The following is a 14,912-nucleotide window of genomic DNA, read 5'->3' on the forward strand; positions in this document are numbered from 1 at the left end:
TTGAATGCACAGTCTATGAACTTGTTAAAATAATTTGACGACTCAAAAGAGGACTTTGTGGCAAAATAACCACATGTTCAAATTAGTCAGCATCTTTATGACAATCCATGGCTCCTCTCCCTGGCCAAAGAGAAGTGAAATATTTGCAGCTAATATAACTACAGTACATTTAATTTATAAGGCATATTGATTTCCAAACCACTTTCATATCTAGCCTTTTAGTTTCTCCTTTTGACAACCCTGAGGAGCAGATAAGGTCTCTTTTACGCCAGTTTGCAAATGGAGAAGATAAAGCTGTGGCGGTCAAGTGACTTGCCTAAGGACACAACTGTCAGTTGGATGATGACCCTTCTAACTTGACTCTACTCAATTTGTAAAAAATGCATTATCTGTGCATAAAGCGAAGTGGACCTGAAAACCAAACCAAAGTAAAAGTATATGTTAGTTCTGATGATTGTGGAGGCCAGAAGTTCCCTGATACCTGATTTATCTCAAATGTCATCATTTGACTTTGATAGACATAAACTGTCTTGTGAAATACATCATGGCTCACTAAGAATTTGGCAACCACAGTAAAGCCTCTGAGAGCTGTTAATTCCAGGTTGTTTGACCAGAAAAAGGGTCCAGATTGCAGTTTCTCAGAGCAGTAAAGGATATTATTAGAACAGAGTGCGACATTTAGCAGAAATTCCCTTTATGATAGGGTTTGGTGCCCGCCCCCTTTATGCATCTTTTGAGACCAAATGTTTAGTACACAGAATTGTCAGAGAGGATCAGGAGTCAGAATGAAAACTTTGGCTTTCCCACTGTCCTGTGGTTTTTATATTCTGTCCATTTCTGAAGCTGTTTCTTTCTCACCCCACTGAGATCAGTCTTCCCCAAGCCCTCTATAAAGACCCAAACAGTTTATCAAGTCAGTGTCACCTCATCAAACTCTGATATCTCCTCTTTATTTCCTGGTTAGTTTAGGGCCAGTGGTTTCCAACCTAATGGTGAGAGGCACTTGGAGAAGACTGGGATGCTTTTGTTTGTTACGGCGATGGGGGCAGGGGGCTGCCACCAACATTCGGTATCTGAGAGCCAAAGATAATGAAAACCCTGCGACATTCAGGGAGGTCTCTTATAAGGAAGAATTGTCCAGTCCAAAATGCCAGTGGTGCCCCAGTAGTCAAGAAAGGAGGACCCTCAGTTACTGCTGTTGGCTCCTTGCTGGCCTGCGTACCTCCAGTCTCTCCCCTGGGCAATGCTTTCACACACCATCAGGAGAGATGAGAGATGTAAGACTGCCAAATTAGTCTTCAAAGGAATTTGCTAATCATTCCAAACTCCTGCTCACAAACCTTTACTGTCTCTTCATTAATCAGATAAATCAACTCTGACATCCAATAGCCTTTACGTTACGTAACGCAGCGTTGAAAACCTTGAGAATGATGGTGAACATCATTAGCTTCAGCAGATCCAAACTGCTCGGTTTCCCCAGCCTCCTGTCCTGCTCAGCACCGTGCCTCTGTTTGCATTGTTCCCTCTGCCTCGAATTTTCTTACCCATCTCCTCTACACTTGTGAATCCCGCCTTGATCTTCAGGAGAGAGCTTTGAGTTGCTTCTTCCAGAAAGCCTCTCCTGATCCTTAAGATTAGAAGTAATTTCTAAAGTTCCTTATCATTTGATCCAAAGCCCTGCTCACAGTGTCTTCCTACTTTCTGTCCTTTGTGGAAGGGCTGCTCTTGCTCCCAATTGTACACAACATGTTCTTCTGATTATGATTTCAAAAATTAGAGAATGGATATAAAGACTAAGGTAACACTATAAATAGACAAAAAGTTTTGAAACCAGACTTTCTGGGCTGGAAACCTGGCCCAGTGTCCTCACATACTGTCTAACGAGGACACTGACAATGCCCAACTCAAAGATCATTAGGGGATAAAAGGAGGAACTATGTGTAAGGTACTTGGGAGAGTATGGGGCACAGAGGGAGCACCCTGGAAGTATTTGCTGTGGTATCTATTTACAAAACAGAAAACCTAGGTGCCGCACAGTGTGCATGGATGTGGCTCTTATGAGGTCAGAAAATCACCTCTCATTGAATCGCCCCGTTATCCAGGCAGATGCCCCGGGCCGGGCCGTCATTTATGTGTAAGCTGTGTAGTTGTGTAAGCGGAAGTGACAGTATGATTTTCTATGGCCACTCATGGCAATTCTCATGAGTTTCGGATGCAGCCCTTCTTGTTAGATCTAGTTCTGAACATCCCGAAATCTGCTCCTTGACCTAGAAAATCAACTGCCACGAGATCACTAGCTGTAATGAGGATGAAGGTTTCCAGGACAAAGTGAAGTCCCTCCACCTCCTCGGGGTCCTCCTTTCCTGTCTGATCCCCTACTCCCACTTTGAAACTAATACAAGTGACAGCTGATGGAATTCCATCTCACTTCTACTGTGTTCCATGCTTTCCCCCGTCAGCTTTACCTTGGCACTGTTGTTTGCTGCTTTAGCAGAAGCTGTCAAAAAGGAATTAAATTGTTTCCTCATGAGATCTGAATCTGGCAGGACTAAAGTCAGAGCCCCAGAGACAACACACATTTATTTGCCACATAAATATGGCACAAAGAATCATAGACATCACTTGAACCTTACCACGTTATCACTGGCCTGGGAATTCGGTCTCACTAGGTCCTTTCCTGGGTTGGAGCAAATAGATTTTTCTATCTCTGGGCCCCCATATCTGGAAAGTGGGATTCACTATGCTGACCTCACAGTTCTGTTGTCTTTAATAGGTAACATTTGTAGAGTCCTGACCATGTGCATGAATCCCTGTGGTCCTGAATAACATCAGGAGTTTTACGGGCTAGGGAGTTAGGAACCTCCAAAAGATCACACAGTTAACCAACTGCAGAACTATAATTGTACCCTGAGTCTCAGAAGGTTAGAGAAAATGTAGGAAAGGTGTCTGTTATACCTGTTATGTAGCTGTATCAGTTGCCAATTGCTACAGTAACGCTAGATGACAAGTCACCACCAGACCCCAGAGTTCTTGAGTCTGTGGTCAGCTGGGAGGTTCTTCTGATTGGGGCCCAACTTAGCCGATCTTAGCTTGGCTTGCCGTGCATGGGCTGCAGGGCCAGCTGCAGGCTGCCTGGTTTAGGGTGGCCTCGGCTGGGTCCTCGGTTCTATTTCACGTGATCTCTCATCGTCCAGCAGGCTAGCCCAGTTTCATTGTCATGGCAGAGAAAGGAGTCCAAGAAAGAGAATTGAAACTAGTAAGCCCTCTTGAGAACTGGCACATCCTCCACTGCATCTTACTGACCAAAGAAAATAAGAACAGCCTTGATTTAAGAGCCGGGGCCATGTATCCCACTGCTTGACGAGAAGAGCTGCAAAGTCCCACTGCAGAGAGAGCGCATGGCCTGTCTGGTGTGGGCCACTAGGGCAAACAACCTATGACAGTGGCCCATGCTCTCCAGGGTTACCACCTCTACCACACATCCGCATAGTGAAGCACAACAGAGCAAGTGCTGGGGACTTAGGTACACACCAAATCCTAAAGATCTTTAAGCAGGAGGAGGCATTACCTCCATAAATGAGCCAGTTGGAAAAATGATGACCTAGGTTGTTTCCCACTCTTCCCTTCCTATGATTCTACAGTAAAGTAATCTACTGAGAGTCTGTGTCACGTTATGCATGTGTCCAACAGAAGAACTTGCACAAAGTGACACACGAAGTTATATGGAGGATGAAATCACAGCAAGAGAAATATGGTTTTTATTTATAATGCATCAAAAGGAGCTTTCAAAGATATCATAGATGGGGGATCCCTGGTAGCTCAGCAGTTTAGCGCCTGCCTTCAGCCCGGGGCGTGATCCTGGGGTCCCGGGATCGGGTCCCAGGATCGGGTCACACGTCAAGCTCCCTGCATAGGGCCTGCTTCTCCCTCTGCCTGTGTCTCTCGTGAATAAATAAATAAAATCTTTTTTAAAAAAAAATATGTCATAGATGGAACTTCTGCACTATAAGCCCAGAGCTGTGTTTCACATGTGTACCAATAGCCCCTCCTTCTGAGGGTGGGCAGGGGAGAAGGGATGCAAGAAAAATCATCCGTATGAAAGAACTGAGCACCTAGAATAAAGGAAATTGAGAGGGTGTAGTTCTAACATGACCCCATGCTAAGCCTGAGGTTGTCAAGAATTACAAAGAAAGAACAACATAATGTGAGGAACGGGCTTACGTTACCAGCAGAGCAGGTGGTAAAAAGCACCATGTTGTAACATTCGTCTACCCCCAAGCATGGTCTGAGGACCCACAGTGTCAGCACAATCTCCAGCTCCACCCCAGACCTACTGACTCAGGATCTGCATGTAGCAAGGTGCCCAGGTGACGCACGTGGACACTAAAATCCCAGAGGAACTGCGACAGCAGACGGTGTCCGGCACTTTGGAGGCAGAGAGCCCCAGGCTTACTCCTTTGTCCAGGCAGCTCTCCAAGCTTCAAGGGGCTTCTTCTGCCAGTGACAGTATCAGTCTAACCACGATTTGTCACAGAGAGGAGTAAGTGACATGATGTGACGGCAGTGTTCTAACAGGCAGATGCATGAACCTGATGTCCCCTAGGAAGGGGTCCCACTGGTACAAAACTCGACAGTTGGTTTGCCTGCAGCCCCCAGACATTCACACCAGGATAATTTTAAAGAGCAGCAAATTTCCCTTGGCCTCGGCTTTTCCTGTCACATGCTGATTGGGGTTCTCATCACTGGCTGTATATTAGAATCACCTGGGGCATTTCTGTTTCTACTGATGCCTAAACCCTACCCAGGGAAATTCAGGGTGGGACCCCAGCGCTGGTAGGCTTTTTTTTTTTTTTTTCTTTCCCTAATGCTCTGCGAGCAATTTCACACTGACAGCTCCTGATTGCAGGGCGTCGCAGGGTATGTCTGAGAAAGTGGCCCTCAGCCTCTGTCCTCTCTGTTCCCCCCACACACACAGTGCTCCACCACCTGCGGCCTGGGGGCCTACTGGAGAAGCGTGCAATGTAGCACCCACGTGGACTCTGACTGTGCCACCATCCAGAAGCCTGACCCCGCTAAGAGATGCCACCTCCGTCCCTGTGCCAGCTGGCAAGTGGGGAACTGGAGCAAGGTAAGTGACCTGGCTCAGCAGTGTTCTAGAGCCAGGTAACCTTTCTAAGCACTTGGAGAAGCAGGTGTGTCTCCTCTCTTCCTCCCTTGCTGCCCCCTCTGCCTTTTTCTCTATACACCTGTGGATGAGTAAATCACGGGCGTCACAGGCCCAATCAAAGTTACACCATAGTCTTAGAACTCATACAGAGTTTTTATTAACCCAAGTGTTTGGTTTTTTTTAAAGAATTGGTCATGAGTTGTTGTTGTTGTTTAAGATTTTTAAAATCTATTTATTCATGAGAGACAGACAGAGAGAGAGAGTGAGGCAGAGACACAGGCAGAAGGAGAAGCAGGCTCCATGCAGGGAGCCCGATATGGGACCCGATCCCAGGTCTCCAGGATCACGCCCTGGGCTGAAGTTGGCGCTAAACCGCTGGGCCCCCCTGGGCTGACCAACCCACATGTTTTTACCTGCCTATAAACTCTCCCCTTCCCAGATAAACTGGAATAAGAAGTTAAATTAGTATGATTAATTGCTTGTCCAACATGCAACATTATTTTTAAATTATTTAAGTGTAGCATTATACTTAAAACTATACATCATCACCTGTATCACTAGGTCATGACTCAGCACCTGCTCACTAAGCAAATGTTTTTTTTTTTAATTTTTAAGATTTTATTTATTTATTCATGAGAGACACACAGAGAGAGGCAGAGACATAGAGGGAGAAGCAGGCTCCCTGCGGGGAGCCTGATGCAGGACTCGATCCCAGGATCCCGGAATTATGGGCTGTGCCGAAGGCAGACATTAAACCACTGAACCACCCGGGTGACCTGAAAGTGTACTTTTTAATCTGCCAGACCCAAAATGAAATGAAAGCTGAAATGTAAGGAAAAAATTGGTCTTTCAAAGCGTATTTCCTGTGCTGAACTTTTGGAAGTGTGATTTTACTGTCTCTGCTCATCTGGCTGTTGTTACTCATTTGCTGTGCTGTCTATATGGTCCCGTGTGAAAGACTGTATCAGGTTTTTGGATGTATCAGCCTTGCTGCTTGGGGTACTAGCCAGCCCTAACCTGGCCTGGGGTTAGCCAGCCTGAGCCTGGGGCTGTGGGATATACCCAGCCTATAGGACATCTGTCAGTGGTGGGGTTGACAACTGATGGGCAGGAGAGGAGGTGGCGCCTCTTGGCGCCTTCTGTTTGCCAAGCACACCCCAACTTGGATGCCCTTTGGGGCCCCCTTCTCTCTGGGCAGCCAGTTTCTCTTGACAGCTGAGACACCGAAGGGAAAAGAAAGAGCTACCCAGAAGTTTGGAGAGGCTGGTGACCTTTGTAGATGTTAGCTCCGGCGGCCAGTATCGAGCTCCTATTCCCAGATGAGCAGGACCACCAGATGTCTCACTGGACATCCCTGGTTCTTTATCTGCTTTAGGCTCCTCCTCCCAAAGTAAGGGTCCGATTCTGGAGAAGGGAGGGACAGTAGGGTTACTCCCTGAAAAGATTACCATGCATCCCTTTGATACCCGCCACGCTTCCTTTCTTCTGCTTTCACACCATTTTTCTTTCAGGAAGGAGTGCTGGTTCTTTCTTCTTTTTCTTCCAACTTGTAACAGACTCAAGATCCAACAAAGACTAAGTGCTTTGCTGCAAATTCTCTTCACATCCAGAAGAGCCTCAAGAGACCTTTTACATTCCTGACTTGGCCAAATGTTAACTAGTCCTAAAGTTCCACTTGGCTATCTCTGGGAACAATCCTCTCCTTGGAAACTGCACAGCTCGTAGAAAGGGCAGATGTGTGAAATCACTCACACTTTTGAAAAGAACACGGTTTAACCAACTGATAGTCAACTGCCCTGACTTCTGAGTTTCTATTATTATGGGTCTTACGTACTTGCCTTCCATTTTTCCCAGACATATTAACAACTTAGACTTTATCTGAAATTTTGATGATTAAGTGTAATTCCTTTTTAACTACTACATTATTAACCAGCTCATATGGATGTTTGAAGGCCAAATCAAGCACTAGGAGAGATTTGAGGGCCTTCTTCGTTTCACTGTTCTATTAGGACTTTGAAACTCACTCAGAGGCAAACTTTCAAAACCTAGAGTGGGAAAGTAGCCCCTTTGCTTGTCTTTAAATATCCAGAGGGTTTAGATTCTGTGGTGTTGATGGTTCACCTTCTCATAGATACTTTCTCATGGGGAAGAATTCTAATTTTCCTTTGAATCTTTTGCATTATCCCCCTAATCCCCACCCCCAATCCAAAGATGCTTTAGTTCTCATAGGACTGTGGGTCTGCCACAGACCGCCCCGAGCCTGCAGGTAGCAGGGTTACTCACCAGCAATCCCCTACCTGTGTGATAGCTTTCTGAGTTGTGGTTGTTTTACTGGCCTTTGTCCCCAGCACCACATGGGTCCCTGATGCACCTGCTGTGGACGTGCTCCAGTGTATGTGACAGTAGAGTAAGGCTTCTATCTTCAAACGTCTACCTTTACCATGTCTAGAAGTGGTCTTTCAGAATGGCTTGCTTCCACTTCATGCATCAGTCTGTCTGAAGCAAATTCAAGGTCTTAGTCCTTAGGTTTGTGCCAGAGGCATACTTGGGAAGACAGTTCTGCAGAACTGAGTCCTATAAGCAGTGCCGGGTGGTAGATAGGGCACATCTGGGTTGGCAACCCTGTTCTGTCATGACCAGCGTATGACATTGATCCATTCATCTGAGGAACTTTGTTTCTCTCACCTCTGAGAAATAAAGTGGATCATACTGCCTCTACTTACCTTATAGAGTTATTAAAAGGATCAAAAAGGAAAATTTTAGTGAAACCACATTGTAAATGGTAAAAGATTGTTGAGATGAAACCCTGAGCAAACTTCGAGCTCCAGATAAAAGTTAGGACTGGCTCTTAGGTACTTACTAACCACTGGCTTCCTGGACTCGGTGTGGAAAGCCTGTGGACAGGTGACAGTGGACAAAATCCTGTCGACAGAAGGACTGGCTCAAGCAGGTGTCCACCCCAGACAAGGTGCTCAAAGTGGCCATGAACTTTGGAAAACCTGACCTCCCTTAGGGCCTGGCACTTGCCAGATACTAACATGTGCCCAGCATTACACAAGAGCTTTAGATCATCGATTCCATTATCATCCAGCACAGGATCTTCTTTATTTTTTTTTTTTTTTGATGGAGCTTTTGTTTTTAATTGGAAAATTTCTATTTTGGACAAAATGAAATAAAATTAAGGTCTAAAATATTGCAGTAATTGTGATTTCAAATGAGTCATGAATAGAGACAATCAATTTAATAAGTTTTATCTTGTAAAATATCTCTCGAAGAAATTCTTAATGGACAACGCACATACACATATATAAATTAATATTAACTACCACTTAGAATTTTGTGTGATTGCAATCAATACCTTTAGAGTGAATATATTTTCAGTGATAAATAACATGGCTCATAGAAAAAAAGGCAAAGAAATTTGTTACCAATTTTAAATTTATTAACCATAATATACTCTTTTGAAAAATACTGAAGGCATTTCTAGGAAAAAAGAAAAGTAAAACTATTGAAAGAACTGTATTTTTTTTCTTCAAAATACTGATGACATAGTATAAGGACCAGGTTTGCTGAGTAACATCAAGCATAAGAAAATGTACCAATATAAATATGTTTTATAGGATTCAGTGTACATGGATATATGCAATTTTTATTTATAGAAATATTTTTATTTTCAAAAATTGTTTCTGAATAGAACTATTTGATAAGTGTTGGCTCATCTGATTGGATTGAGATTTATCATGACTATGCTGAAAGGAAACTCCTCAACTTGGGTCACATGATTAGGGTAACTGTATAATTTGTCTTGCACACTAGGATACATTAGAGAGGAAAAGGAGTTGTTAAATTTGTAAGGACCTTCTTTATAATTCCCGCTGAGGAAATGAAAGCTCGGGGTGTTTAAATCACTAATGCTTGATCACACAGCTGTTACCAAACGCTCCCAGTTTTAAGAAACCATCCATTGGGGGACACGTCATCAATTTAATGACAGCTTTTCAGAAAGAAAGGGAGCGCTACACAATAAATATGTACATCAGTTGTAAGACGCATGCCAGTTTCAGGACATTAAAATTTGTATGAGGAAAAAAAAGGAAGAGTCGTCATGCAAGAAATTCAGGAAATGACAAAATGAGTTTGACAAGCCTTCTGTTGGGTTTGACACCAAAGCGAGCATCATCCACAGCTCCACTCACCGCCGGTGGAACATCCTGATGCCTGCATTTTCTGAAGTTTTGTAAACTGGCGATTTGACAGCCCCTTTATTTGCTTTCTGAGAATGAGCACTTCCCTTTTCATAGTTAAGTCTAATAGATCTTGATTATTGCTGAAATGAATCAGAAACATTTTAGCATTTTTTCTTGGAATGTTCTGTCTTCCAACCTAGGGAACATTGCAGTTTTGTTTTAGCAGTAATTGACTTGTGCTGGAAAGTGAGAGAAAGTGGCAGCCTTTTCTTGTGGTCTTGGGTTTCAAATATTTGCTAAAATATTTGTATCTATTGCTAGTCTTTCTGTCTTATTCTACTTCTTGCCTTTGTGTTTATCAGATTTTATAGATGTCAATGGCGGTGATATATATTTTTTTTAGATCTGAGTCTGTAGATAAGAATTTAATAGAGAAAGAGCCCCTTTCTTGCTAAATACAGACCCTCCCTAACTTTGACATATAACATGTTCCCAGGAACTATATTAAAGTCCAATGTGCAAAAGTCAAAACACAGCATATTATAAGGGACCCTCCGTCCCCAGCAAGCCAAAATTGAGTCATTATATATTGGAAATCACTGCATTTATTTTATTTTTGATATAACTTGTTATATGTCTGATCTGTTACCCTCTCTAGACACCTTTGAGGGTTTTAGATTAAGGGATCCCTAAATAGAGGAATGACAATGAAATAGAAGCATCTAGAACCACAGGAAGCATGAACCCAAGACCATTCTGGTGAGGACTAACGTCCAGACCAGGGGCTCTCCACAATGGCCCCTGCCATCTGTCTGTCTATCCGTACTCTTTGCCCTAGCATTCTAGCCAGCTTGCTTTTCTCAAGCGAGCCTTCTTGTTTCATAATGCTGTGCCTCTGTATATGCCATTCTGTCCATTTGGAATGTCCCCCACCCTATTTTGCCAGCTGAGTGAGCATCTACTTATCCTATATGTTTCAGCTCAAATGTTAGCTCCTTTAATTTAGACCTTTCCTGACCTTTCCAGGTGAAATTGCCTACCTCCTCCATTGTGCCCTCACTAGATCATGAATAGTTTATGATATAATCTTTACATATATAATAGGTATATAATCTTCATTCCTTCTGCTCATTTATGTAACTCTCCCCTCCTGTTAGATTGGAATATAGAGCTTGGAACTTAGCAAGTGCCCAATAACTGAGAGAAAGGGAAGTGGGGTTGTGATGGAGGAAGAGATAGAGGATGAATTTTTGGTGCTGTTCAACTTACAGTTTTTGGAATGAACCATTTAATCATAAGGGTCTTATGAATCTGTTCAGCATAAGGAAAGGAACAGAAGAGAATATTTTTTTTGTATCCCAATTTAGTATTTGGTTCAACTTGGAAAGCAAAAAAGTATTCTGAAGTCAAAATAGAATACAAATGCAGTGATCCCATACTTTATAACACTCCAGAATGTTGGGATAGTTTCATCCTCTAGTTCATCCTCCTTTCCACACCAATGGAGAAATAGAGGCTGAGAGATGAGAAGGGATTCATCCGCACTCAGGTAGCCACTTGCTGTCAGTCACGCCTGAGTGCAGTCTACTGACCTCCCAACTATATGCTCAAGAATTTCACTGTACTTCACTGAACACTCTGTGTGAGTCCAATGTGGAAAATGTATCAGGATGGCTTCCCAAATCAAAAACTACACAAGGGAGAATTGAGATTTCATTTTATCTCTACCAGTGGTTCCTGTAAGCTAAGGGTATTTTTCATTTAACTTGATCTGTCTGCAGATCACACTAGTTGAACTCAGGTGGTAACTGGAAAATGGGCCTATTTGGTCACAGTAGGGAATTGGCCAGGGTTTCTGCTCTCATTAGTCTGGCTCCTGTCCTCAGCCTGGTCCACAGGTTCCAGGTTAGGAAAACATGAATCCAGTGACTCTCCTCTAGGGCAGTAAGCAAATGAATATAATAATTGGCATTCAACAAACAAGGCAAAACAGCATTTGGAGTGGGGTGGTTAATTATCCTGCCAATTCTCTCTTGCTAGCTGAACCAGAGGCTGTTTTGAAAAATGGAATGGAAATATCATAGATTTAATGAGTGTCTTCCCTTATTATTTATTTCAGCATATTAATAAAGTTCGTTTCTCATTGAATGTGAATACTTTAACAAAAGGGGAATGCTAGCTTGAAAATTAAATTTTGGAGTTGAAGATTGCAGCAACAGATGAAAAATAGGAAAATAAAATCCCATTTCATACTTAGGTCTTGTAAAATTCCCTTGTCCTAATAAAGAACCCATTTGCTTTACCACAGGCGATTTCCCAGGAATCTGTTCTGTCAAACAAGTAGGTGCTTTGAATGGAAATTATTAGCATGCTTCCTCATTTGTCCTGTGGCTGATTTCAAACAGTGACTTTCTCCTTTGTGTACTTACTACAAGGCAGAAAAGTAAGGTTTTTAAATTTGTTTTTGGGGGAGCAAGATGATGTTTGGCGAGTATCATTTATTTCTAAGAAACTAAACATTCAATTTATGGAAGCATTAGAGCATCAGTTTGTCCCTTGTCACATGGGCCAGCATCTTTCTATGTTACAGCCCAAGGGTTGAAGTCAGGTGGCTTGGTACAATCTACAAGTGGTGGAAGCAGGCGGAACTGTACTTCGGGGTGTACCTCTATGGAAAGTTTTGAGGAATTTTCGTTCACCATCCAAAACCCTGTGATTATGACTACTATAGCCAGAAAGAGCATAATTTTTCACTATATATAGAGGGAGCCAAACATACCTACAGCAAAGGGCACACTTTCCTGCTGGCACATTCTCTCAGTCAAAATTGAGAACCCAGTTCTCATACTTCCACACCTGTGTTTTCTGACATAGGCAGGCCCATCTTTGGATGCAGCTTCAGTGACACCCTCTCAAGGAACCGTGAGGGAAACAGTTCACTTGAGCTGGACTTAACCCTTCTTCATGACTGGAAGCCTGGAATTTCATGGTTCTCTGCAAATGCTTGTGGAATTCAGGGGATTGAAAGCCTAACACCAGGGACTCAGATATCCCCTTTTGTCTCTCTCTCCATCCAGTGCTCCAGAAACTGCAGCGGGGGCTTCCAGATCCGGGAGATTCAGTGCGTGGACAGCCGGGATCACCAGAGCCTGAGGCCATTTCACTGCCAGTTCCTGGCTGGCATTCCTCCCCCACTGAGCAGGAGCTGTAACGTGGAGCCCTGTGAGGAGTGGCAGGTGGAGCCCTGGAGCCAGGTATGGCCTCCAGATACATCATCCTCACAACTAGGCAAATGTAAATTGCTGTGTTACCTTGTGAGTCTAGAAGTCAGGGAAGACCACGTGTGCATCATGACAATGACTGGCCTCCATTCAGGGGCCCACCACTGTAAGGAGGAAGCCTAACGGGCCACCTTGAAGACTATGTTGTGTGCTTGCAGCTGTGACAATTCAGTGTTTTATCACAAGCCAGTCTCCAAATGGATATACTGGGGAACTGGGGTCCATGTTGGAGAAATGTACACGGACCACTCTGATAAGAACCAGTTAGGGTCTCACATGTCTCGGCTAGGCCTCTGCAGTTGAGCTGGGGGGGTCATGGCCAGATCCTTTCCACACACAGCGCATTTTAGAGTTCCACCTCTCAGTTAAATGCCCAGATCACTGTTTACACAAATAGAAGGAAGAGTGTTTGTGCCTGTGTGTGTGTCCTCTAGTTTGTAAGGGCCCAGGCTCTGCTAGGTCTTGGTCCTACTTCAGCACACGAAAACAAAGTGACTGCTCTTCGGTGAAGTATGATAATCTCGTTTGCCACTAGGCAAATACCTCAACAGCTCCAAAAAAATCCTCCCACCCATATCCATGCCTGGTAGAAAGAAGAGAAAAAAAGGAACCCAGCCTATTTTGAGTATGTCTATGGGCTAGGCATTTGCCTACAATATTTGGCTTAATGCTCACAACAACCCGAATGGTAGGCTTTATTAATTCCATTGTATTGGTGAAGAAATTGAAATCCAGAGATTAAGAAACTTACATGAGTTCACACAACTAGAAAATAAATGGTGGAATATTAGTTTAAGCCTAAGGCAGACTGCAGTGCTTGTGTTCTGTCTAACATAGGAATCAGCCCAATAGGCATTGAACAAAAAGTGAACTGAGGAGGAAGAGTGAATCGATAACTCTCTGAGGGGGAACCAAACCTTCCACATGCCCTGGAAAGGAAGGTGGTGAACCACAACTATTGGACACAGAGTTAGTGTCAAAGCTTACAGAAGCCTGAGCCCCCTAGAGCTACTTCCTGTCTATAGGGTCAAGAAGCCATGCTGATTCCTGAGGCTCCGAGCCAATACCTGGTGATTTCTGGGGTAGCAGCCACACTGTCCCTTCTGTCTCCTCCTTACCTGCTTAGCTCTAGAGCACATAAAGTTCCTGCTATTCCCATGCTCTGGACTTAGGCCTCCAAGTAGTCCTCCATATATGATGAACCTGGTGACAGTTTTCAGAAGCCAGGAATTTGCAGAGGAGCCTTGTCAGAGAAATGCCTTCTGTAGGTTTTTAAAGATGAACAATCAGATCTGTTTTACGATTATGAAAATGATATATTCTGGGAACCCCAATCAGGAGCTGTTTCCTGAAGGGCTCCCACCCCCCTCCTCTCTGAAGTGGTACTCTGTTCCGAGCAAACCACACAGTTAGAAGACTTCCCTCTGAGGGAGCAGAGGAGATGGAAAAATGCAAAAATCACTCAAGTATTTCTCTGGAGCTTTTGAGGGTCTGGACACCCTTAGGTGCTTTTCCTGACCACTCAAGATGCTGCTTTTCCTATACACACTATCTAACAGACTGCCATCATGAGAATACTGTGGGCCCCTTTGGCATGTCAGCCAGCCCAGACTCCCAGCATGGAAGATGCATTTCAGCTGTGGGAATGTCTCAAACTTTAGCACACTTCAGAATCACCTGGAGTTTGTCAATACACAGATGGCTGGACCCCATCGCCCAAAGTGTCCAGTTTGAAGGTCTGGGGTGAGGCCTGAATTTTGCATTTTTAACAAGCACCCAGAAGATGCTATGGTTGCCAGTCTGGAGACCAAACTTGGAGAATCACTAGTGTACACTTTCTTCACCTCCTTTCCTAGAGATTACATAGCCAGGTGGCCCTGAATTTGGACATGAGTGTAGGCATAGTGATCTCATATGGGGGCTCCCTTTCCTTCTTTCCTCATATAGGGTTAAAAACATATAGAATAAGTGGGAAAAATCCACATTGACCCTCAAACTTGGAATATTGTGAAGTCAATAGATTAGTTCTTTTATTGAGCGGAATGGGTTAATTACATGTAATTTCTCTGTTTTCTATGGCACCACCACACATATTGTGCCTGATGGGATGGGTAGATATTGCCAACCATAATTATTTTGTTGTTACCATATCATAATTAAGATTTTTCAAAGTACTTCTCAAAGATTCTTGGTGGATAATGTAATTTCCTCCTAGAAACCTTGTGAAAATGAGATAATAGATCTTATAAAATTATACTAGTGAGCAAGAACTTGACA

The 14,912-nt window shown here is 43.6% G+C and overlaps 1 protein-coding gene across 1 annotated transcript in view; it reads left to right on the forward strand.

The window, feature by feature from the left end:
• ADAMTS12 (ADAM metallopeptidase with thrombospondin type 1 motif 12) overlaps positions 1 to 14,912 on the forward strand; it is a 295,838-nt gene that overhangs the window by 264,477 nt on the left and 16,449 nt on the right. The window contains exons 21-22 of the mRNA XM_072757296.1: positions 4,976 to 5,128; positions 12,432 to 12,608. Of these exons, the coding sequence (XP_072613397.1) occupies positions 4,976 to 5,128; positions 12,432 to 12,608 (330 nt within the window). The remainder of the gene's footprint in view (positions 1 to 4,975; positions 5,129 to 12,431; positions 12,609 to 14,912) is intronic.

The sequence above is a fragment of the Vulpes vulpes genome, chromosome 4, assembly GCF_048418805.1.
Source record: "Vulpes vulpes isolate BD-2025 chromosome 4, VulVul3, whole genome shotgun sequence".
Lineage (NCBI taxonomy): Eukaryota > Metazoa > Chordata > Mammalia > Carnivora > Canidae > Vulpes > Vulpes vulpes.